The 25,441-nt window shown below is 55.8% G+C and overlaps 2 protein-coding genes across 4 annotated transcripts in view; one reads left to right on the top strand and one right to left on the bottom strand.

The window, feature by feature from the left end:
* Positions 1 to 23,568, bottom strand: part of TCEA2 (transcription elongation factor A2) — a 29,368-nt gene extending 5,800 nt beyond the window's left edge. For 2 of the 3 annotated variants that reach the window (XM_053574912.1, XM_053574913.1), the window contains exon 1: positions 2,995 to 3,246. In XM_053574912.1, coding sequence (XP_053430887.1) covers positions 2,995 to 3,234 — 240 coding nt within the window. In that variant the 5' untranslated portion in view covers positions 3,235 to 3,246. Of the gene's footprint in view, positions 1 to 2,994; positions 3,247 to 23,552 lie in introns of those variants that run through there. The other variant, XM_053574914.1, reaches the window with a different exon arrangement.
* Positions 16,426 to 18,514, top strand: SOX18 (SRY-box transcription factor 18). The gene is made up of 2 exons (XM_053574910.1): positions 16,426 to 17,173; positions 17,343 to 18,514. Exons 1-2 carry the CDS (start codon positions 16,807 to 16,809, stop codon positions 18,137 to 18,139), a joined length of 1,164 nt encoding a protein of 387 aa, XP_053430885.1. The 5' UTR covers positions 16,426 to 16,806; the 3' UTR covers positions 18,140 to 18,514.
* Positions 23,569 to 25,441: the final 1,873 nt, after the last annotated feature.

Below are 25,441 nucleotides of genomic sequence, written 5' to 3'. Positions count from 1 at the left end.
GTCACAGGTCACATGACTTCCTGACCCCCATGGGCAAAAAACTCATTGTAACATCAAGTCACTGGCCCAACTAGAAGGGAAATGCCAGCTTCCATGCAAATTGCAGGCCTTTGAGGGCCACACAGGTGAAGGCAGCCCTAGGTTTGCTCACACCCTGTCCATCCATGCCCTGGTGTGTAAGGCAACCTCTCCTCAAAGTGACCCACCAACTGGCTGGGAAGGCTGACCAGGAGCCTCAGTGTCCTGTGCTGAGGACATGCCTCCACTGCTGGCACAGCCACAGCCAATACCAGCCCCACTCCTGGTTGGTCCTCCAGGCTCCCAACTGCCCCCCACGCAGTTGCCTGGACTATTACAACAGACCCCCTGGTCTCCCTCCTCTGCCAATCTATGTTTCTTCCCAGACATTTCACAGTGAGACCAGGCAAAAACAGGCCACACCTTCACTTCAGGCACAGGGCCTCAAGTGATGGGTGCAGAGCCACTCACCCCAGGATATTCACACCTACTGTCCACTGCCTAGACAACCACCCACCCACCCCACCCCAGAATATCTTCAGGGCTCATGCTGCCATCCTTTCAAAGTTTCTCAGCAAGGTCTCTCCCACCTAAAACTGAAACTGAGCCATGCATCACCTTACCCTCCTCCCCAGTTTGCTCTCAAAAGACCCAGGCACCTGTGAACATACTGATGGGTTTCCCTGTGTGTGTCCTTCCCCACACCATCAGATAAGCTGACCCAGCCACTCAGATATCCTGCAGCCCAGAAGCCACGGGAGGGGCTTGGCCCATGACCCCTCAATCCAGGTGGCAGCTATGCCCAGGCTGCAGCCCCCTCCTTGACAACTCCCCAGGCAAGCCCTGCCCCTCAGGCTGGGCAGAGTCCAGCCCTCAGGTGACCCCCTCAAGGGGACAAATGATGGCCAGGGTCGAAGGCAGCGTTCCCTGACAGCATTGCACACAAGGTAACATGGTTTTCAGTGACCTCAAAACCAGAGGCGGCAGGGCGTGGTGGCTCACGCCTGTAGTCCCAGCGCTGTGGGAGGCCGAGGTGGGTGGATTGCCTGAGCTCAGAGGTTCGAGACCAGTATGAACAGCAGTGAGCCAGAGTAAGACCCCATCTCTACCAACATCAAAAACAGCGGGACAGAGCATCGCCAGAGGAAGAAGAAAATGCACAACAAAAAAAGAGTACTTCAAACGAAGAAGAATGAACAAGCAAGCTGAAATTAAAAAAATAAATAAATAATAAAAAAAATGAGAGAGGTATCAAAATTCCCAAATAGCCCCCAAGGAGCCTCAGGCACTAGAACCACCCAGGACCCTCTGCTGGGTCTAACTCCCCATTCTGCAATGCTCCTCTCCCCTCTACACTTTCCCTGCAGAGATTGTGACCATGCTGTGCTTCCACCAGACCTCCCTTCAGGTCTGCCCAGCCCTCAAGGACCTCCCCAGGTTCCATGACCCGTATTTACTCTCCCACTCTGGCTTTTATCTGTTGTACTTTGTCTCCTTTGAGAAGGCAACTTCATTCTCTGGTCATCTCTGGAAACAGCTGTAGATCATTCCCATACCCCTGCTTCGTGCTCCCACACTCTCCCAGGGGTATGAACACAATGGAAGGGGGCTATTTCCAGCATGAATGAATGAATGGGAGCCTGTCCCCTTCCCAGTGTGGGCCTCAACCCAGAACCATGGTCAACAGGAATCTAGACTCAATCTTGCTCAGCCCCCAAAAAGCTACCCCCAAATCCCCACTGTAATCACACAGCCCTGGGATAGCAGAATAAACCATCATTAACCCATGACTCAGCTGCCTTCACCACCCTGGGCTGGCCCAGCAGACAAGTAACTTGCCCTGTCCCAGAACCTCACTGTCTGGGGGGGAGGGCACAGGTCATGTTTATTGAGCCAGCCAGGCACTCCATATGACTCCTGGACCTCTCCCCACCCCCATGAGGCCAGTACCATCTGCTAAAGGTGCTTCTGTGGGAGGTTGTGGAGGTTGCACAGGTTGCCATGGTCATGATACTGGGATTGGACCCCCACTGGCCTGCCCCTCCTGGAGGCGTCATGAGCAGCCTCCTCCAAAGGCTCACTGTGGCAGCTGGACAACAGAGGCTGAAACTGCACAAGGAGCAGAGCTGGCCAGACGCTCCAGTGCCCAGACACTGCCAGGCCAGGCTCATTTGAGCTCCTAGGTCTTACATCTTACACAAGCAGTCTCTTCCCTAGGGTCTCTACATATCTACCCATACCCCAGTAGCTGCTGGCTGAGTCCTGACTAAGGAAGGGAAAGAATTTATTAGAGAAACCTGGTACTTGCAGGGTGGGGACAGACAGAGAAGAAAATGGGCCCCACAGTCAGGAAAGGCTTCTGGCCAGCCTGTGAAGGGGTATAACAAAGGCCAGAAAGAGGCAGAGGAGATATTATAGGTCCAGGGAAAAGGGGATCCAATCTCAGACTCCAAACTCTTGCAGGCAACAAAGGGCATGGAGACCATAGCGGGAGAGGACTCCAAGATGGGCGGCGGGTGGGGGGTGGGCCGGGCTCAGCCGGGAGTAGTGGAGGCCCCATGAGGGTGCCCACGCTGGAATGGGGAAAGGCTCGGGGCGGCGGCCTGAAAGAAACGGCTGAGTTGTAAGGTGGGGGTGGGGCGGGGCCTAGGAAGTTGTCCAGTGGCCAAGCAGGGGGCCTGGAGTTAGGGGACAGGGAAGGGTGCTGAGCCCAGGTCTGCGGGGTCTCAGCCAGGCTGGAGGGATCTGAGTCCAGAGCGGTGGCTCCCGGAACCAGGTCCAGGCCCGATCGCGGCCTCTGCGGGAGTGCGGGGGTGAAGGGTAGGAAAGGGGTCTCCCCGCATCCTGGGAGTCTCTGCTGGGGCGGGGCCTCGTCCTGCCCCTCAGGTGGTCTCCCGGCCCTGACGGGGGTCGGCGAACTCGACGGGGTCTCGACGGGGCGGGGGTCCCGGGGTCCTGGCGGCCCGCGCCCCTCACCGCGCTCTTCTTGGTCACCATCTTGTCCAGCCTCCGGGCGATCCGCGCAATCTCCTCCTCTTTGCCCATCATCGCCTCGGGAGCAGCGGCCCCCGCGCCCGCCGCGCCCGCCTCCACCGCCCGGCTCGGAACCCGACCCAGGCCGCCGCCGTCTCCCGCACTTGTCGCAGCCGACACAGCCCCGCCGCCGGCGGCAGACCCCCGGCCCAAACCCCCGGCCCCCTCGGCCGCGCGCTGCATGCTGGGAAATGTAGTCCCTGCGCCCGCCGCCCCACCCGTGTCCGCGCCACCTCGGACCACAACTCCCAGACGCCCCACAGTGAGCACGGTCTCCTGGGAAGTGTAGTCCTGACGCGCCGCCGAAGCTCGAGGTCCCACGAGACCCCGCCGGAGAGCGGCGGGAAGTCCCCTCCCCCCGCCGTGGGGCTCGTGAGCAGCGGGTGCGGGGCCGCCCTCTTCCCACCTGGGCCTCTCGGGGCCACAGGCGGCGGTCGGAACAAGGCCAGCGGGACGCTCCCGCTGCCCGCGGCCCCGCCGTACGACCCGCCTGAGCCCCACGCTCCGGCTTTAGTGGTTATACGCTACTGCAGTCCCAGGCCCGCGTTTGGGTCCTTCAGGTCGCCACTCGGAGCTTACCTGCCCAGGGGCCGGGGCCTGAGCGAGCAGTGGCCTGATGGGGCGGCTGCAAGGGGCCGGGCTGTAGTGAGCAAGGCGCCTGGGGTCTCTGGAGAGGCTGCGAGGGCAAGGCTCCCTCCGCAGTCAGCCACCAGGGTGCGATCCAGGGCTATGCATGGTGGCTCTCTGCCAGGTCTCCCCACCCGAGAAATTTGGACGGCAACAGTGTGTGCCTTACAGGATGTCAGGATGTTATTTGCTGATTCACATAGTACAGTGAACACAGGACAGGGGACGGAGCGTAAGGAGTTATTAATAGTTTTCATCTCCATTGCTGCTGGACATCCCCAGGAAAGAGCAGGCTGCGTGTGGCTAGAGGGATTTCTCCTGCTTGGGAAGATTGGGGAAGAGGAAGGGAGCAGGACCAACATCCCCCCAGATGCCTGCCACTTCCTCAGTAATGTAGCAGATGCTGTCTGGTTTGCTGGAAGGAGTGCCATGTTGGGGTTGGTGCAGACCAAGGGACTGATGTCTATAGTGTTGTGGGGCCCTGGTCACTGAAGTTAAAAGTAACCAACCATGAGGGAGGTAGGATGTCCAGATGACTGAAGCTGACCATGCCTTGGGCTCTCAGTGACATTAGATATGATTGAGCTTCCCAGAAGCCAAGGTGAAAAGGGAAATATGGTCAGTTATGGGATTAATTTTCCCCCTATTAATGATGAAAGAGTTTTGTTGGTTTCTTTGTTTGTTTTTTGAGACAGAGTGTCACTATGTCGCCCTCGGTAGAATGCCATGGCAGCTCACAGCAACCTCAAACTCCTGGGCTTAAGTGATTCTCTTCCCTGAGACTCCCAAGTAGCTGAGACTACAGGCACCCGCCACAACACCTGGCTATTTTTATTGCAATTGTCGTTGTTTGGCAAGCCCAGGCTGGATTTAAACCCACTAGCTCCTGTGTATGTGTCTGGCGCCCTAGCCCCTAAGCCACAGGCACCAAGCCAAATGAAAGAGAAGCATCTTTTTTCTTTCTTTTTTTTTTTTTTTTTTTTGAGACAGAGTCTCAAGCTGTGGCCATGGGTAGAGTGCTGTAGTGTCACAGCTCACAGCAACCTCAAACTCTTGGGCTTAAGCAATTCTCTTGCCTCAGCCTCCCAGGTAGCTGGGGTTACGGGCACCCATCACAACACCCGGCTATTTTTTTGTTGTAGTTGTCATTGTTTAGCAGGCCCGGGCCGGGTTCGAACCCACCAGCCTCTGTGTATGTGGCCAAGCGCCCTACCTACTGAGCTATGGGCGCCACCGAAAGAGATTCATCTTAATCATAAGGAAAAAGAATGAATTCCTTATAGAGAGCAATACTTTTCCAAGACACTCTGTGATGGGTGAACACAATACCTCTAGTTTTGATACTGATTCTAATTCTGCCTCCTCACTGTGGGCTGGAGCCACAGCTCTGAGATCAACCAAGCAAGTCCTTCTGGCCAGAATCCCATGGTTTGAGCGTGTGTGAAGCCTTTGGGGTCCAGCCACACCAAGGAGACCAGAAGAAGCTGGAACCACTCCCCCTTCAACCACCCTCTGGAGGGCTGATAACTAACCAACCAGGGTTCTACAGAACCAACATAGGAGCTGGCCTTGCGCAGAGACCAGAAGGAAACCCAGAAAACATGGCTTCAAAGATCTAGGCTGCTGGCTTGGTGCCCGTAGCACAGTGGTTACAGCGCTGGCCACATGCACCAAGGCTGGCAGGTTTGATCCTGGCCTGGGCCAGCTAAATAACAAGTGCAACAACAAAAAATAGCCGGGCATTGTGGTGGGTGCCTGGAATCCCAGCTACTCGGGAGGCTAAGGCAAGAGAATCGCTTAAGCCCAAGAGTTGGAGGTTGCTGTGAGCTGTAACGCCACAGCACTCTACCAAGGGCAACATAGTAAGACTCTGTCTCAAAAGAAAAAAAAAGATCCAGCTGCAAGGCTTCAAAGCCAGTTCCCTGTCGTCTATGGGGACACTGGACATATCCATGGAGGCAGCCCACAGGCCCCTCCAACAGACAGGCTTGAGTTGATTCAACCTAAAGGCAACTCTACCCTCAAGCTGGGGGAGACCTCTAAACACCAGGCTGGAAATCTGAGACACTGAAAAAGGCTGGGGCACAGAAGTGGCCCCTCCTGGGCAGGAAGCTTGAACTCAATGTGGAGGAGAATGAAGCAGGCAAGTGTGTGTCCAGGTGATCCCAACACAGCTTTGGCCTTAAGGTTAAAGTCAGAGAGGGAAAAGGGCCAGGACAGGCTTCACTGGAGCATCCCCACGCTGTGAGAGGAGTCTGTACAGATTTGTGCAGGTTGTGAGAGTACCAGGTGGATGGGGGCTGGATGCCAGCACACACATCCCTGACCAAGCTGCTATTATGAAGCCAGCACTGAGGCTGGTCCCTGTGTGACAAGCATAGAGTTCTGCAGAGGGAGCACAAGAGATACCTGGAAAATGAGACAGAGGCCCACTCTTGACCCTGCCTGGATCATCTGACCTAGTGAAAGGGCTTTCCATGAAGGATGTTTTTAAATATTTAGCTCATTTGAACATTTCAATCCACAAAGATGCTCTAGCACAGTGACTCTTTTTTTTTTTTTTTTTTTGTAGAGACCGAGTGTCACTGTACCGCCCTCAGGTAGAGTGCCGTGGCGTCACACGGCTCACAGCAACCTTTTAACTCTTGGGCTTACGCGATTCTCTTGCCTCAGCCTCCCGAGCAGCTGGGACTACAGGCGCCCGCCACAACGCCCGGCTATTTTTTGGTTGCAGTTTGGCTGGGGCTGGGTTTGAACCCGCCACCCTCGGCATATGGGGCTGGCGCCCTACTCACTGAGCCACAGGTGCCGCCAAGTGACTTTCAAAGCATGATCTGAGGAGCCTGTCAAGAACAAATACCCTTGCCCCTTTGAGTGGACCCTGGGGTCTTTGTCCCTGGTAATACTTACGTGTAGGTCAGAGGTACGGGACACGGGTCAGCTGGGGTACAAGGAGAACTGTACCCAGAGGAGGGAAGAGGCTCAGGAGAGCTGGAAGTTGGGTTTCAGGGCTACAGAGGGTGTCCCAGGGGGTGGCAGGTGGGATGGTGGTCAATCCCAGTCCCAACAACCTTACCCAAGCTGTGGGGAAGGATAAACACCCTCCAGGACATTGTCTGTTGAGATAGGGAATGAGACAGAGACAGGGTATAAGAGCTGTGGGGGGCCTGGATAAGGCAAAAGGGAGGAGTGGGATGGGGTCTCAACAGTGCAAGTGGTCAGTAACCACATCCTGATTAAAAAAAAAAACTGCGCAGGAAGAAATCACCATCTACTTTCTACTGGCCCCCAGAGGAAACATATCACTCCTTCAGTTATGAGCAAAGCCACAATGGGCAGCTCCTGTGGCTCAAAGGAGTTCGGCGCCAGCCTCATATGCCGAAGGTGGTGGGTTCAAACCCAACCCTGGCCAAAAATTGCAAAAAGAAAAAAAAAGCCACAAGCCACCTCTGGTCATCAGGGCCTGTGACCAACACAGCACAAGCCAAAGCTGCTTCACACCAGCAACTGCTGCGTCTGACACTGCACACACTCACTGCTGCTGCGCTCTGCATGGGCATTCAGCCCAACACCACAACTTGGGGGGTTTTTTGTTGTTATTGTTTGTTTTTGAGACAGTCTCATTTTGTTACCCTTGATAGAGTGGCATCATAACTCACAGCAACCTCAGACTCCTGGGCTCAAGCAATTCTCCTGCCTCAGCCTCCTAAGTAGCTGGGACTATAGCTGCCCACCACAACACCCAGCTATTTTTAGAGATGGAGTATCACTCTCACTCAAGCTGGTCGTGAACTTCTGAACTCAAGCAATCCACCCATCTCAGCCTCCCAGAGTGCTGGGATGACAGGTGTGCAGCTTGTTTTCTAGTGAGTTAATAAAGAAGCACTCAGGTTTCTATACCACAGGTTTTCATAACCATATGTTAGGATAATTGGTTTCCTTTATCATCCCGTGAATTCCACGGTGTGCACAGCCAACAGAAGGACACAGTGTTGAGGGGAGCCTCAATTACAGAACTAGGACTCTGCCTTGCTGAGCCAGAGTGGAGGTCCCAGAATCCCTGTCATAGGCCCTCTTCCTCACCATGAGATGCCAGGTGATTGCTATCTCCTGGGGCTGGGGGAGGGCCTGCTATGTCTCTGGGGTCAACAGTGAGGCCCACGCAGGCTGCAGACAGGGAGACCAAGATGCTGTAGCCCCTTGAAGACAAGGGCTGGGAGGTCAGGGGATCCCTCCAGGGGTGGAGGTGGGTCTAGCAGTGGACCCAGCCTCTGGGGATGCATCAGGGTGTCTGAGGAGCCTGACCAGATGGGTGTGGATAGGGTCAGTAGTGGCCTGGCTCATGGTAGAGGCAATGATAACAGAGAAAAGAGTGGACAGGACAGATTGTGTGAGTGGCAGAGTGGGGTTTCCCACTTGGCTGCCACAGCCTCCATCACAGGAGCCCCAACCATCACATGGTCCAGCCCTGAGTAGAAGCAGCCATTGCAAGGGGAAGGGATTAGACTCAGCTAGGGCAATCAGCTAGCCTGGAATCTGGTGACCCTGTTCTGGATCAGCAGGCAACTGCCCCAGAGGCCCGATGAGGAACAGTGGCCTCTAGATGGCAGGAGCGAACCACAAACAGGCTGGCCTGGTTTCCATGTCTTCCAAATGATTCCCAGCGGAGTACCAGCGTATAAATGTAGCCAGAGAGGCCTCGCTTGTGCGGATTATGGCACTGACCAACCTCAAAACTCCCAACTCCACACCTTAGAAATCTCTGGCCCTGGGATCCCTTAGGAGCTCCCGACCTGTGAGGACTTGCTCAGAGCATTCACATTCCAGACTCCTGGACCTTACAGACCTTGGGAACTTCCTCTTCCAAGGAGTTCTCCCCAACAAGCTGCCTGAGCCACCAGACCCTTCTGTGCCCTCAGGAAGCTGCACTCAAAGGTGATAACATCAGGACCATTGGATTCTCCCTGAGGCATTCACCCGCAATAGTGTTCTGTCCCTCCAGACCTGACCCCAGCCCCTTCGTCTCTGACACATCTCTGGCATGCACACACCTGCACACAGGTGCACACCCCTGCACATGCATGTGCACTCACCTGCACATGCACACACCTGCACACACACACACCATCACAGCACACATACCTGCACACATCTGCACCCATGCACACACCTGCATGCACCCTCACATGCACACCCGCACACACCCACACTCACATGCACACGTTTGCACATGCATCCACACATGTACACACCCACAGACTTACACACCTGCACTCATGCACACATGCCTGCTCACCCCACACCTGCATATGCATGGGCACATACCTGCACACGCACACACCTGCATACCCACGGAGCTGCTGGGGACTGGTCAGGGAGCTGTCTGTCTCCCAGCAGATGTACTCAGAGGGAGGCCTGTGTGTTCCCCTCTCTGGTCCATCCTCAGCCCTGAGAACAGAGTCAGGCACCTACTAGGTGTTCAGTAACCTTAAGGGAGGAAGGGCCTGCATGTGACAGGACACTCCATGCCGCCTGGCCTGTTGCCCCCAGCTTGCCCAGATTGGGAACTGGGACAATATGACCTGTTGCTCAGGGGAGACCCTGACAAGAGCCATCACCCACTAGACTCACTGTCAAGCCCCCACCAGGCCCTCTACCAGGAACCTCATCTTCCTGGGGCTGAGACCCCTTTGGTAGAGGTTTTGTCCACTCCTCCAGGGCCGTCCACACTGGTCTTCATGGACAGAGACACGGGATATGCCCAGCTTAGAGGTCTATAGAGGCAGGCATGACCCTAGCGTGGATCTGGGGGAAAACCCCAGAGCCCAGCCCACTGGGCTGGATACACCTTTGGTCCAGAAGTCAGCTCCCTCATCCCAAATTCAGGAAACGTCGGAAGCTTAGGCCATTTATTTTTCTATTTGTGTCCCCACCCCCTGCCTGCCCAAGCTGGCCATGACCCCAGCAGCCCGCATCCTTGCACTTCTGCACACTTCCCCCCTGGCTATGGCAGGGCTATGGTGGGAAAACTCAGGCAGCCAAGCTCACACAGGGCCCTCCGTGCTTCCCTGACCAGCAGGCAGGGTTCTCAGGGTGTCTTACAGCTCCAGGGCCCCACCACCTCCTGTTCTGGGATGCATCCCTCTGCCAGCCCAGGCACCCAAGAACTGCCTCTGATCCGTATCCCATCAAAGTGGGGGCTGGGAGGTTGGTGGGGCGTGACCCAGCCAATCCAGAGACCCTGGATACCGGCCTCTGAGGACAGGCAGGGCAATGACCAGGGAAGTTGGTCTGCCAAGAGTGCCTGATTATCTCAGTGCCTATGCTCAGTGGATAGGGCACTGGCCACATACACCAGGCCTGGCAGGTTTGAACCAGGCTCAGGCCTGCCAAACAATGACAACTACAACAAAAAAATAGCCAGGTGTTGTGGCGGGCGCTTGTAGTCTCAACTACTTGGGAGGCTGAGGAAAGAGAATTGCTTAAGCCCAAGGTTGCTGTGAGCTGTGATGCCATAGCACTCTACCGAGAGCAACATAGTAAGGCTCTGCCTCAAAAAAAAAAAAAAAAGAGGCTTAGTGCCTATGGCTCAAGTGGCTAAGGCGCCAGCCACATACACCTGAGCTGGGGGGTTCAAATCCAGCCCGGGCCCACCAAACAACAATGATGGCTGCAACCAAAAAATAGCTGGGCGTTGTGGCAGGCGCCTGTAGTCCCAGCTACTTGGGAGGCTGAGGCAGGAGAATTGCTTGAGCCCAGGAATTGGAGGTTGCTGTGAGCTATGATGCCACAGCACTCTACCCAGGGTGACAGCATGAGACTTTGTCTCAAAAAAAAAAAAAAAGAGTGCCCTGTCACGTGTGCCAACAGATGAGGACACAGCATGGGACTGGACCCACCATTCCTGGCTTTGCCATTACTGCAGCCAGACCTCTGTACCTCAGGCCCACAGTCTGTTGAATGGAAAGAGCCCTCACCCAGGGTAGTGACTCTCTTGGAAAGTCCCCAGCCCAGCTCTAGCCTTGGCCCTGACCCAGCTCCCTCTCCAGAGTCTCACTCTGAGAGGCAGGAGGCATCCCCAGAGGCCAGTGGGGCCCTGCCAGCCTGCTCTAGGTTTGCTCTCACAATGAGCTTCCCCCACACAATTCCCAGAAATGCTGCCCTCCCTGCCCTGCCAGCCCGCCAGCCTGGCGGTCATTCCACCCTGGCCCTCCCCAGGGGCCCCAAGTAGCAGTGGGGTCAGGGGCTATGGGTGAAGCATAGAAGTCTGACTCACAAGGCAGCAAAACCTAGGGTTCCTGAGTAATGCCTCCCAGGTCCAATGCTGGCCAGGCCCTGCTTTCCCTCCTGGGAGACCAGGGAGACAACTTTGGCCAGGCCCTTCTTCCCTTCTCTGCTATAGTGAGTCCATCGTCCCTCCCATCTTCAGGTGGCAGCTGTGCTGAAGCTGTGGATGCTAACTCAGATTATACCCCCTCCACTCAGAACCCTCCCAAGTTCCCAAGTCTTACTCAGAGAAAAAAGCAAGACTCTCCCAGACCCAGCTCAGCCCCCTCAGCACCCACACCTGCTGCCTAACCTGCAGGCTTCCCTCCCCAAGGCCCTGACATGTGCTCTCCCTCTGTGTAAAACACTCCTCCCAGTATCCCCATGTCTCCTCACATATTAAATATTTCCTTCAAGGGCTGCCTCAAAAGTTACCCCATAAAAGAATAGGCAGTGACTCTCAGCGCCCGTAGCACAGTGGTTAGGGTGCCGGCCACATACACCAGGGCTGGCAGGTTCAAACTGTTCAAACCCAGCCTGGGCCTGCTAAACAACAATGACAACAAAAAAATAGCCAGGCATTGTGGTGGGTACTTGAAGTCCTAGCTACTTGGGAGGCTGAGGCAAGAGAATCGCTCAAGCCCCAAAGTTTGAGGTTGCTGTGAGCTGTGACGCCACCGCACTCTACTGAGGGCAACATAGTGAGACTCTGTCTCAAAAAAATAAAAAAGAGGGTGGTGCCTGTGGCTCAAAGGAGTAGGGCGCTGGCCCCATATATGGAAGGTGGTGGGTTCAAACCCAGCCCAGGCAAAAAAAAAAAAAAAGAAAAAAGAATAGGCAGTGAACACTCAAAACAGGCCCCTTCCTATACCCGGCACCCCAAATTCCGACTTGTTTGTGAATTTGTTGACTGTCTCTCCTCACCAGAATGGAAGCTTCCCACAGGCAGGGACTTGGTCTGTTTTGCTCTCTGCCAAATGCCTATCTCTTGGAGCTGGGCTTGGTGCACAGTGGGTGCTCAGTAACAAACAAGTGGGGATGATGGATGATCCCTGTCCTTGTAAAAGATGGGGAGGGCGACCCCCAACAACACCGACCCACTCCTTCAGCCCATTCAGTACCCCCAACTGGTTGGGCCACCAAAAGCCACTTGTCACCAAAGCTAGGACAAACAACAGAAAAGAAATGCACAGGTGCAGGTTCCTGGATCTGCAGAGCTGCAGCTAGGTGGACAGGTGACCCCACCTGAGGGTGCCCTCTCCTGTCCTCCTCCCAGCCCCTGTTTCCCCAGCAGGGGAAAGGAGGGACTGAGCCAGCCCAGGGCATGGAAGTCACTGCAGGCACTGCAGTCCAGGGGCCTTGGGCACCAAAGTGTGCTGACACACACCTAACAATGCAGGACACTCACAAACACAGGACCAGGGTCATGCATTGACCCAGCTCTATAAGGACAGCTGTACAGCAAGGGGGGCAGGCCAAGGGTGGGGCAGCTGGACAGAATGTCTGGCGCCTGCTCAGCCCAGGCTGGCCCTGGGCTTTCTGCTCAGGCAGGGCGGCCTTCCTTCCTGAGCTGAGGCTGTTTCCTGGCCCTACCCTGCTGTTGCTATGGGAACCCAGCCTGCCGCAGCCCAGCCCCATCAGCCTGGCTCCCACAGAGCTCTTACCCAGTAGCGCTGGAGGAGGCCCACACACACACCAGGCCCTGCAACCCCCCCGCCCAGAACAGAACACCCACCAAAAGTTTGCACAATATACCCCCAGGGCTCACACAGCATGCCTCTACACCCCAACTCTCATCCAGCATTCTTAAAAGTGGACACAGCCTGCAATGACACCCTGGGCAAATGACCATCACAGCATAACACCCCCAGAATTCAGGGACAGCTTGTACATCACTGGACCACACACTCACACCCTTAGACTCCCAAGCAGCCTGACACCCCACTAACAATCTGGTGTCCACAGGATGCCCAGCTCTGTGTGCAAACTCTCTGGTCCATGTGACTATAGTAAATTGTGGCGGCAAACCCTGACCCCACAGCCAACACTGGAGAGCCACCACCCAGGCCAGCTGAGCACTTGAGCCCTGACACCTCTATGTCTGTACTGCCCAGGAGAGCAGGGGCACCTACTGCCTACCCCATTGCCCTCTCCCAGAATGGAAGCCAGCAGCTCTTCTGAAGTCCAGTGGTTCTGTTCATACCAGGACTGATAACAGGAGGGAATGAGGCCAGGAGGACCGTCTGTCCCCAGTGTCCATCTAAATCAACCTGTCTTTGGCCAAGAGACACACACATACATGAGGAAGCCCACCTGGTATTGAAGCATCAGAGACCCCAACCCCAGGAGAAAGGTGGAGGATGACCTAGGCCTCCAATGGCCACATCTGGCCCTTGGAGGCCTGCAGCCTCTGCCATGTCAGGCCAGGTCTGCTGCAACACAGGGACAACCTGTGCTCAGAGAGGCAGGAGGCATGATCTGAACTGGGCAGCCAGCTCCAAAACCAAGGTATCAGGAGACTAGAAGGTCCCCTCCACCTGAAACTGCATCTGACAGGGACCCCCACCACTTGGGGAGTGAGAGGATCCAAGCCCCCCAGGACTCCATAATTGGTCCCAGCCTCTCACTGTTCCTGTAGCTGCAGGGGCTGGGCTGGTGGAAGCCTGGGAGGTCTGTGCCCAGACAGTGCCTGGGAGGTCCCGCCACCCCAGCCCAGAGCTGCGCCAAGCCCAGCCCCCACCCAGAGCCACCAAGTGGGACTATCCAGCATCTTTTACAGGCCTCATCCAGAGGCTGGGGCCCAGTCCAGACCAAGGAAAGGGTGCAGGTAGTAGGCAAGGAGGACAGCGTCCACTCCATAGGTAGGGCAGCCCCACCCCTGCAGAGGAAGCTCACCCCCTATCTTTCTGTGTGGGAGTTGGGAGCTACTTTAGGCCCTTTCCCTGAGGCAACAGGGCCTCGTCTTGGGCCAGGCCAGACTGAGGTGAGGCTCAGAGACACAGGAATGCCCCTGAACTCATGGATTACCCTGCTTTGGGCAGGGCTGAGGTGGCATCTCAATGACTAGAGAAGCCTTGGTGACCCCTCATTGTTGGGCACAAGGGCCATACTTCACTGTGTAGGACCCTGATTCTCTATCCAAGGCTCCCCACCTCCTGGAGGGGAGTCCCGCTTGTCTGGCTCCCAAGTCCCTGGGCAGCCACCAGAACTAGGGCCCACCTTACCCATACTAGGCTGACAGAGTAGCCACACAGACCACACACAGACACACATCAGAAGGATGCCCTCCCCACCCCACCCCCGAACAGCTGGCCACACCCACACTACCCTAGCAGCCCTACTGAGTCCCCCAACCCTGCAGCTTCAGGGTCAGGGCCACCCAACTGCAGTCCACACCCCATCTGGACAGCAGCCCTGGCTGCTGTCCTCACCCCTGTCAGGCAGTGAGCCCGACCCTGCAGAGAAAGGAAGCACTCCAGGAGGCTCACAGGACATGACAGCGACACCTGAGTTCCACAGCACAGCTCAGAGGGAGGGTCACTGGATGGCGCCAGGCTCCGGGTGTAGGGGTGACAGGAGCAATGATGTAATGCTGGTTGTGGCCCACCACTACACTCCCAGCTGCCTGGATGACTCTGGGTTCTCAGGGGCTGCAGAGGACCAGGCAGAACACCAGGGTACTGCAAATCCATCTTGATGTATAGGGGCTGCTGCAGAGGCCTCTTTCCCAAGCCCCATGAACATCACCCCAGACCTAAGTCCGGACCTGGTGATCCCCCACTGCCCCCATAAAGCTGTGGATAAAGGTGGCTGCTGCCAAGTGCTGGCTGAGGGGTGTCAGGGCAATCCCAGCTCTTTGGAGCCATCCTACAACCTGGGGTCTTCTTCACCAAGTCCCCCATATACACCCTTTTGGGGCTTCCCAGGCCAACATACACACACTGAGTCCAGGCTCAGCACCCACGATCCATAGGACACCTGCTCAAAGGGAAGCTGGAATTACTAAGGAGAGGCCACTGAGCCTGTCCACACCAGCAGACACCACCCTTGAGAAAAGCCAGAGGTCCCAGCACCTGAGGCCTCAACTGCCTCTGATTTTCTGGCTCAGTGTCCTTAATTGAGGTGCTGGAGCCTGTGGGTCGAACTCATAACTGGAGCTCTAAAGACCACCCCAGGAAACCCAGCCCATCACCACCTCATCCTGGGATGGCCACTGCCACAACCTACAAACAGAACATGACATGGAGACATGGGGAATAGCTAGACACCCAACAGCAACAACCCCCAGGTCAGTGTACCCTGGGGGCTATTGGCCTTTCCTGGGTCAGCTCAGGAACAGCCACCAGGGAGGAGGTGGATTCATGGACCACCCCATTCATAAGCACAGACTGTGTCTGGCTAGAGGGGACCTGGACAAAACTGAGAGCCTCTGGCCATATAGGCCTAGAGTCACTGACACCTGTGACCTCAAACCAGGGGGCACACAAACACTAGGGGTTGGGGCTGCTGACACATAAGCGGCTACAGAGCTTCCTGGCTGAGTAGCCAAGCACAGGGGTTGGACATTCTGAAATACCCCCCACACACACACAGAGCCATGTTTGGCAGAAGGAAGAGAGGACCTCCTCAGGAGGGACACCTCAGCTTCTGAAGCCCAGAAGCTACAGCCCAGACAGTGAAAATTAAAAAGATTGAGTTGGTGTACCCAGCACATGCCTGTAGTCCCAGCTACTTGGGAGGCTGAGGAAGGAGGATGTCTTCAGCCCAGGAATTTGAGTCCAGTCTGGGCAACATACCAGATCCACCTCTTAAAAAAAAAAAAAATTAAGCAATGAATCCCCAACAATAAAAAAAAAAAAAGGAAAAAAAAAATTAAGAAGGCTAGAGGCTCCTCTGGAAAGAAACTTTCCCAGATGAGATAGCCACGGGGAGGGGACACCAGGAAGGAGGGACCCAGGTTCCTCTGCCTTCCCTGGCTCCTCTGTCCAACTTTTCTCTCTCTACTGCTATAGTGGCTGGGCAGGGGAGCCAGCCAGCCACTGCAGGTCCCAGCCTGCCAGTCTCCCACCCCAAGAGGCCCTGGGGAGCCAGGATGAGGGGAGGACTCTCCTTTCTCATAATGGTCTCTCCAGGATGTTGCCTTCTTCCCAGTATCAGCTTTGTCTTGTTCAGAGTTGGTTTGGGAACAGAGGAGGAAACACTGAGGCCACGTTCTTCTTTAGCCCATGGACAACTTGGTGGAGGTGCTGACAGCTCAGCATGCACGTAGAGCGTGGGGGGCAGGGCGCCCTTTGGGTGATGAGAGAGCACTTCCCCACGGTGCAGGGAACTGTTCCCAAGGTGCTCCTTACATGTAAGCCAGACTTGAGGAGGCACGAACGGTTGTTGGGTAGACAGCCTCCCCAAGAACTTGTTAAAATAAGGCCCTCTCCTCCCATCCTAATCTCACGTAGGAGGTGGCAGCCAGAGCCGGCTGCGGCTGTCCCGCCCCCAGTTAGCCACCAGGGGTCTGACTCCGTGGGTGGGGCGGCAGCTGAGCTCTGAAAGTCTGTCAGCCCCAGCCCACACCAGCAGGCTTTGCCCACTCGGGAGTCTCTCCTTCAGAGACGGTGAGCAGGGGAGGCCTTGGAGTAATCGGCCGGCTCTGAGAAGAAAGGGAGCCCCCTGGGAAGGAACGGCTCCGCCCCGCCCGCCCCACCACCGATTGGCCCCGCGCCGCTATATCTGGGCTCCCGCCCGGGGCGAGGCCACCGCCGTCCCCACCACCAACCCGTCCGGTGCTCTCCTTGCCCGACCCACAGAGCCCGCCGCCGGTCTCCCGCGCTCCCGCGCTCTGTTCTGCCCAGGTCGCGCCCAGCTGGAATGCAGAGATCGCCGCCCGGCTACGGCGCACAGGACGACCCGCCCGCCCGCCGCGACTGTGCATGGGCCCCGGGATCCGGGGCCACAGCTGAGCTACGCGCCCACCCGGCTGCCCACGCTGCCCGCGCCGTGCCCGCCGACCCCGCCGCGCCTGCCTCGCCGCCCAGCCCGCAGCACAGTCCGCAGCGCAGCCCCGAACCGGGGCGCTATGGCCTCAGCCCAAGTAGCCGCGGGGAACGCCAGACAGCCGACGAGTCGCGCATCCGGCGGCCCATGAACGCCTTCATGGTGTGGGCAAAGGACGAGCGCAAGCGGCTGGCTCAGCAGAACCCGGACCTGCACAACGCGGTGCTCAGCAAGATGCTGGGTGAGCAGGGGCGGGGCGAGGACAGGGAAGAGAGCGCCGGGGTCGGGGACTAAAGCAGGGCTGGGGAGGGGTGGGCCAGGGGAACGGCCCGGGACGGAGAGGGGCAATGCCATACCCTTGCAGAGCGCCCTCTCGACGCTGTCGGCTGACGGGCTCCCGCTGCCCGCAGGCAAAGCGTGGAAGGAGCTCAACACAGCAGAGAAGCGGCCCTTCGTGGAGGAGGCCGAACGGCTGCGCGTGCAGCACTTGCGCGACCATCCCAACTACAAGTACCGGCCACGCCGCAAGAAGCAGGCGCGTAAGGCCCGGCGGCTGGAGCCTGGCCTCTTGCTCCCGGGCCTGGCGCCCCCGCAGCCGCCGCCCGAGCCTTTCCCCGCCGTGCCTGGTTCGGCTCGCGCCTTCCGCGAGCTGCCCCCATTGGGCGCCGAGCTCGACGGCCTAGGGCTACCCACGCCTGAACGCTCGCCTCTGGACGGCCTGGAGCCCGGCGAAGCTGCCTTCTTCCCGCCGCCCGCAGCGCCCGAGGACTGTGCACTGCGGGCCTTCTGCGCGCCCTACGCCTCCGCAGAGCTGCCTCGGGACCCCAGTGGCTGCTTTGGGGCTCCCTTGGCGGAGGCTCTCAGGACCGTGCCCCCAGCCGCGCCGCTCACGGGCCTCTACTACGGCGCCCTGGGCGCGCCAGGCCAGTACGCCGGCCCGCTGTCGCCGCCTCCGGAGGCTCCGCCGCTGGAGGGCGCAGAGCCGCTGGGGCCCGCCGCCGACCTGTGGGCCGACGTGGACCTCACCGAGTTCGACCAGTACCTCAACTGCAGCCGGACTCGGCCCGACGCCCCCGGGCTCCCATACCACGTGGCGCTGGCCAAACTGGGCCCGCGCGCCATGTCCTGCCCGGAGGAGAGCAGCCTGATCTCGGCTCTGTCTGACGCCAGCAGCGCCGTCTACTACAGCGCGTGCATCTCTGGCTAGATCTCCCCCAAGCCTTGCCCTCGCAGCGCCTCCTTCCTCAGCCACCGCACCGCTGTGAATCTCTGCTCTGCCTCAGCGTCTGTTTCGGCCACGTGTAACAGCCCCTTACAAGCCAGGGTTACTCTTGGCCTTGCACCCCACCGCCCCAGCCACCTCCCCAGGCTGCTGGGCCTCCCGCCTTCAGGGGACTCTAGGAGAGTCCCACATGTCCCATGCTTACCAGGATGTCCAGGCTGGGCACCTGTTGGCTGGCCCTGCCAGGGTTAAGTTTTTGAAAGGCCTTACCCTTTTTCTCTAGTATATTTTCTAGAACCAGACTGTATTTTTTACTTTGCCCTTTTTATATACACAATACAGTATATTTAATTTTTAATTAAACTTTTAAACTTTTTCTTCTGAGGAGTTTCAGTGATCCAAACCATCACTGTAGGAAAGGTTGTTTACATATGAGAAATATTGATGATTGCTGTGAAAGAGCCACCTGAGCTGGGTCCCCTGGGCCAGGAAAGTCCACAGTACAACCGTGCCTTTCAGGCATTTGGCCTTCAGTCACCTCTGTGGTATGCAAGGAGGGACAGCAATTCCCCCAAAGATCCATAGAAATGCCCTTCCCTCCTACTCCCTCCAGCCTGACTCCCAGCTGAAATCCATGACTCTCCATCCTCCCAGGACACACTCCCAGACAGCAGGTGAGAGGCAGGGGGTCCATAGCACCCCTAGGGCCCTCATTTCAACTCAAACCTGTTGGAGGAAAGACAAATTGTCTAGCCTTGCCCAGAGATAACATCAATGACCAGGGCAGGATGGTCCAGGACTCACATCTCAAGACTCCCAGCTTTGGGGCCCCATCATACTAGCCCTGTGCCCCTCAAGGAGGACTGAACAACCTCTTTGCATACTGACCTTTCCATCTTCCCCAAACCCTGCTCAGCAGGGCCCCTCACTGCACAATCCTGTGTGTTCAGGGAAAGTTGGAACAATCACTCCAGAAGTGAACCTCTGCATACTCACACTCCCCCAGGCCTAGCAGGTCTTCTAAGCCAGGGCCCCCTTTTCAACTCAAGCCTGTTGGAGGAAAGACTGCACCAGCAGTTCTCACTCTCCCCCACCAGGGGAGGGGTCGTGTGTCTTCCTCCTGGGGGAAAGGACATGTCCTGTCCCAGTATCCCCACTGAGGGTGATGGTCCACATCTTTGACAGCCCTGGTATGGAAAAGTCACTGCTTAACCTCCATGTGTGTGAGCACATACTCCTGAAAGTGTGGGTGTCTCTGCTTCTGCATGTGTGTGAATGAGACCCCCACGTGACCATCCACATAGGTGTTGTATGTGTGGCACATGGATGTGCATGGGCCTGACTGTCCGTACACATGGGTTCACTACCTAGAAGCACAGTGACCTCTATGAGCCAGCATAAGCCCCACACCTCAAATGGTGGAGCAAAGAGGCTACTCCTGGGCTCCCCTTCCTTATGCCATCAGCAGCAGAGCACAAAGAACTCAAGACAAAAAAGGACAGAGAAGACAGTGCAAACGGGGACAGAAGGAAACAAGTTGAGGAGGGTGGGAGATAGACTCGAAGCTGTAGAGAGATGCCTCAGATGGTAGAGAGAGTGAGGGGACAGAGGAACAGCCCACAGGACACCGAGGACAATGCTCACTCCTCCAAACCACACAGTAGGAGGCAGGGAAACCAGGGCACAGGTGGCCCCATCCAGCCACATTTGTCTTTGGAAGGTGGGACCCTGAGGCACCAATGCTGATTCTTCCCCAGCCATGCACGGTGGGAGAAGTGTATGTACACACCCATGAGTGTGTATAAGACACACCCAGCTCGCATAGCACCAACTCTGCTCTGGGCCACCTCCTGGAACCCCAGGGTCAGTAGGCCCAAGGAGCATCCCCTTCCATAGGAAGAGTTTCAGCCAGAGGGAAACCCAGCAACCAGAGTCTGCAACCGGAAGCTACAGGTGTAGGACCACCCATCCCCCAACTAGGGCAGAAGGAGCCTAAATTTCGTGTGAACAGACCCTGAATGCTTCCCTGCCTGGGTTAACTTACTCCAGCAGGCAGCAAAAGGCAGAACATGGAAACTGAGAGCAGGTGCCATGCACCCCTCTTCCCAGGACATAGGGTTATCTTGTACACCTTTGGGAACACCAACACAGCCACACACCAGATGAAGAGACACACCTGACTCCAATAAGGCTATGCTAGGGCAGGCAAAGTGGGCAAATGGGTGGGAGACCTGAGCCTCCCCCTCACTCAATTGGACAAACATCCTGGAAAACCCAACAACCTAAGTTAACATTCTACAAAACCCACCTAAAATTTTAAATGTATATAATTCAATGGTTTTAGCTGGGCGTGATGGCTCACACCTGTAATCCTAGCACTCTAGGAGGCTGAGGCAAGTGGATTGCTTGAGCTTACAAATTCAAAAGCAGCTCTGAGTAAGAGCGAGACCCCATCTCTACTAAAAATAGAAAAACTGAGGCCAAAGGATCGCTGAGCCCAAGAGTTGGAGGTTGCTGTGAGCTATGATGACACCGTGGCACTCTACCCAGGAAGCAGTTTCTCAAAAAAAAAAAAAAAATCAGTGGTTTTGGTATATTCACAGAGCTATGAACCATCACCACTATCTAATTTTATTTTATTTTACTTTATTTTATTTCATTTTATTTTTTGAGACAGTCTCACTTTGTCACCCTCAGTAAAGTGCTGTAGCATCACAGCTCACAGCATTTTCAAATTCTTGGGCTTAAGTGATTCTCTCGCCTCAGCCTCCCAAGTAGATGGGACTACAGGCGCCTGCCACAACTCTTGGTTATTTTTAGAGACAAGGTCTCACTCTGGCTCAGGCAATTCACCCGCCTTGACCTCCCAGAGTGCTAGGATTATAGGCATGAGCCACCTACGAGTGCCTGGCCTACTATCTAATTTTAGAGTCTTTTTTTCTTTTAAAGACACAAGGTCTCTTGGCTCGGTGCCCATAGCTCAGAGGCTAGGGCTCCAGCCACATACACTGGAGATGCCAAGTTCAAACCCAGCCCTGCCTGCCAAACAACAATGACCAAAAAATAGCCAGTGTTGTGGCAGGCACCTGTGGTCCCAGCTACTTGGAAGGCTGAGGCAAGAGAATTGCTTAAGCCCAAGAGTTTGAGGTTGCTGTGAGCTGTGATGCCACCGCACTCTACGGAGGGAGACATAGTGAGACTCTGTCTCAAAAAAAAAAAAAAAAGAAAAACAAGGTCTAGCTGTGTTGCTCAGTCTTATGTATACTGGCTATTCACAGGTGAGATCATAGAGAACCGTAGCCTGGCTCCAGTCACCCTCTCCCCTCAGCCTCTGAGTAACAGGGACTACAGGCACACACCACAGTGCCAGCTCTAATTTTAGAACTTTGTCATCACCTCCGCGCCCTTCCTCCAGTCTCTCTGGATTTGCCTTTTCTGGACATTTCTTATAAATGGACTCATATGATATGTGGTTTGGCTCACTGAGCAACATGGTTTGATTTTTTCTTTTCTTTTTCTTTCTTTCTTTTGTTTTTGGAGGCAGAGTCTCCCTTTGTCACCCTGGGTAAAGTGCTTAGATGTTATAACCCACAGCAACCTCAAACTCTTGGGCTCAAGTGATCTTCTTGCCTCAGCCTCCCAAGTGGCTGGGACTACAGGCACCTGCCACCATGCCTAGCTATTTTTAGAGATAGGGGTCTCCCTCTTGCTCAGGCTACTCTCCAACTCTCTAATTCAGGCGTCCTCAAACTTTTTAAACCGGGGGCTAATTTACTGTCCCTCAGACCGTTGGAGGGTCGGACTATAGTTTAAAACAAAAAAATATGAACAAATTCCTATGCACACTGCACATATCTTATTTTGAAGTAAAAAACAAAATGGAAACAAATACAATTCACACCTCTTCATGTGGCCCGAGGGCCCGCAGTTTGAGGACGCCTGCTCTAAATCCTTAGCTCAAGCAATTCACCTACCTCCACCTCCTATAGTGTTAGGATTACAGGTGTGAGCCACATGCCTGGCCTGAGCCTTTTGTTTATAAGATTCATCCAAGTTTTTTTTTTTTTTCCATGAAATATGAACTTTATTCTGGAAGCCATTAGAAGCTATTGTTAGATTTAAGTAGAGGAGTCATACAATCTGGAATATCTCTCTTCCACTCGGCATAATCTACTTGTTCTGCAAGACTTACTTTATCTTGCTTCTTCTGGGTAGTTTTTTTAAAATTATTTTTTATTAAATCATAACTTTGTACATTGATGCATTTATGGGTCATCCAAATTTTAGTATGCCAGAACTTGATGCCTTTTGTGGCTGAATAATGTTCCATCATTGTAAGAATATATCACATTTTTATTTACCTGTTCATCAACTGATGGACATTTAGATCATCTCTACTTTTTGGTTACTGTGATTAATGCTGTTATGAACATTTGTGTACCAGGTTCACAGATGTGGATGTGTGTTTTCATTAAAATTACAAAAATTTGGGGCAGTGCCTGTGGCTCAGTGGGTAAGGCGCCAGCCCTATATACCGAGGGTGGTGGGTTCAAACCCGGCCCCGGCTGAACCACAACAACAAAAACAAACAAAAAAATAGCGGGACATTGTGGCGGGCAGCGGTGGTCCTAGCTACTGGGGAGACTGAGGCAAGAGAATCGCCTAAGCCCAGGAGTTGGAGGTTGCTGTGAGCAGTGAGGCCACAGCACCCTACCGAGGGTGATAAAGTGAGACTCTGTCTCTACCAAAAAAAAAAAAAATTACAAAAATTTGTATCTCTAATGACCAAGTCTGAACAACTGGTTGTTGAACCTATATGATAGAGTAGCTGCATCCCAAAGTGGGGTTCAGCCAGACTGACCTCCAAACCCAAACAGGACTCCCAAAACTAAGGCTATGTAAGGACTGGCTCAACCCTCTACTACTTCTGCCCCTGGCTGGGTTGGGGGAGCCCAGTGGACAGGCTCCAGTTCAGTATGAGGAGAGGGGTCTTGGCCAAGTGTGTTGGGGAATTCTCTGCCCAGGACCTGGGGAGAGGAGGGTGGGAGCACCAAGGTTCCTCATTGTGTCTCGGCAGGCCCAGGGTCTGCCCACCACCAGTACCTCTGTCTCCAGGAGAAGCCCCGCCTCCTGCGACCCTGCCCCGTGCGCCACGACCCCGCCCCCTTATCCCACGACCCCGACCCGTCCCCCACGACCCCGCCCCGTCTCCCACGACCCGCCTGACAGCGCCAGAAAACAGGAAGCGGACCGCGGCAGCGCTGCAAGTGCAGGAAGCTGCCGGCGGGGCTGACGGGGCTGGAGGGGGCACGGTGCTTATCTCAGGCCGCAGCCCCGACCCCTGGCCTCACGCCGGACAGGGGGGGCCAGGACCAGCCCAAGGACAAGGTCTGCTCACCTGGCAGGGAGCCCAGGCTGCCTTCCCCAACCACAGCTGTCACCACCAACTGTGAAGGGGAGGCTACAAGGCCTGCGACAAAACACTGAATCAGGGGTGTCCCTTGTGCCAGGGAGGAGCAGAGAGGTCCCACCAACAGCAGGAGGTGACCCAGGAGCCAGCGTCCAAACGTAGGACATGCCCTCCCCCGCAGCAGGCTGCTCAGCCCTTCCCCCAAGGGCCTGACCGCTGCATTTCCCCCCCAGGGAAGGACTCACTTCCCCTACCAGGTGAGATCTCCCTTCAGTTCTTCCGGGAGGAATTTTGACGGGGCTGGGGGAGCTGGGAAGAGGGGGCCATGGTTTATTTCTGTGTTTACAAAGCTGGGTCTTTTACCCAGAGGGCAGGATGGGGGCTGTCCTTGGGCCTCTCTCAGGGTCTTGAAGGCCACTGACAATGGCCAGCACCTGGCATTGTCCTCCCCACCAAGTGAGTATGTGCTTCCTGGGGTGGGGGACTTGTTTTGTTCCCAAGTCAGCCACAGCTGGAGCAGGGACCTCCTTGCACACTTCAAGGTTCTAGACACACAGGGCCAGGCATCCTCCAGGTCTGGGAGCAGGTGTTTCCTCCTGGGATCACACTCCCCTGCCCTTCCCCCAGCTGCGGACACAAGTCTGTCCTGTCCTCTCACAGGGCCTGGAAATGGAGGGCAGACAACATCCATCTTTCCCACATGCCGAGCTCCATTCAGCCCAGTTCAGCACAATTCCCAGGCAGGGGTGACACTAGCCCATGCGTGGCTGCAGCCCTCCCCTCTGTGGAGGTGGAGGTAGGGTGGGGAGACAGAAGAGCCTGGGGGCAGGGGTAGGGAACACACAAGTTGCAAAGTCACGATTAACTTCTGGTTTTACAAATCCAGGGACTAGCATGCAGGCTTGCCTGAGTTCCAGATGTTCTTTCAAAGGCTCTCAGTCTAGGGAGGCCATGGACCCAGGCTCCCTTCAAAGCTTGCCTTCTCTCAGCACTGCACATAGGGGGGCCTGACTCCTGGGCTGTGGGAAGTTGCATAACCCTGGCCATGCCCTGCAGGCCCCATCTGCCACCCTGGCACAGCCCCCTCCTTCTGGGCCACAACCCCCACCTTCCTGGAACAGCTGAGCTCTGAGAGGCACTAGGGTGGGATGGGACATTACTGTATGCAGAACCCAACCCAGAGACATGCTCTGCAGAGGAAGAGCCAGGCTCAGGCCATGTGCTCCGGGCCGCTGCAGAAAAACCACCACCAGCAGGGCTGGTCCATGGGATCTGCCTCCAGCAGCCCCATGGCCAGTGGCTCTGTCCCCATGAGTGAGTCTCTTTCCACCTCTGGGTTGGTCTGAACAGTTCCAAATACTAAAAAACTAGTATTTGTGGAGCAGCTCACATGCTACCCTTGGTCAAGTACTTCTGTCCTCAGGAAGCTACAAAGGAGCTGTGGGGACTCTCCAATACAGTCCCAGAGCCAAGCACCTCAGGGTCTGCGCAGGCACCACAGCCTCCCTTCTAGTCTCTGTGGGTCTTGGTTGCTCTGGGCTTCTTCAATGGGCTCTGCACCTGCCCACAGATCTAACCTGGTTGGGGTGTGCCTACTCTGGATAAGTGAACTTTGTCCCAGATGCCCCTATCCCGAATGAGGAAGGAGCCATGGGGCCAGGATGCAGGGACTTCTCACCCATCTGTGTGGCCCTGATCAGGGACTCAGGCGTCAACATGTTTCCAAACTCTGAGGCCTCCTCCTACCCCCAGGAGGCTGTGGTTTCTGTTTGAAACTTTCTCAGTCACAGGGATTGGGGTGGGGGGCGGGGAGCTCTCCCTGTTGCCCACATACCTTTCTAGCTTCTGATGCTTAAACAGCAGGAGGGGAGTGGGTG

The sequence above is a fragment of the Nycticebus coucang genome, chromosome 21 (assembly GCF_027406575.1).
Source record: "Nycticebus coucang isolate mNycCou1 chromosome 21, mNycCou1.pri, whole genome shotgun sequence".
In the NCBI taxonomy this organism is placed as follows: domain Eukaryota; kingdom Metazoa; phylum Chordata; class Mammalia; order Primates; family Lorisidae; genus Nycticebus; species Nycticebus coucang.
The sequence above is the reverse complement of the archived record's forward strand: the minus strand, read 5'-3'. Positions and strand labels throughout refer to the sequence as shown.

Excerpts from the sequence above, each read along its gene's own strand:
- SOX18 (XM_053574910.1), top strand. The coding sequence starts at position 16,807 with ATGCAGAGATCGCCGCCCGGCTACGGCGCACAGGACGACCCGCCCGCC. Across the intron at positions 17,174-17,342 it reads GGTGCTCAGCAAGATGCTGG|GCAAAGCGTGGAAGGAGCTC; the intron begins GTGAGCAGGGGC and ends CGCTGCCCGCAG.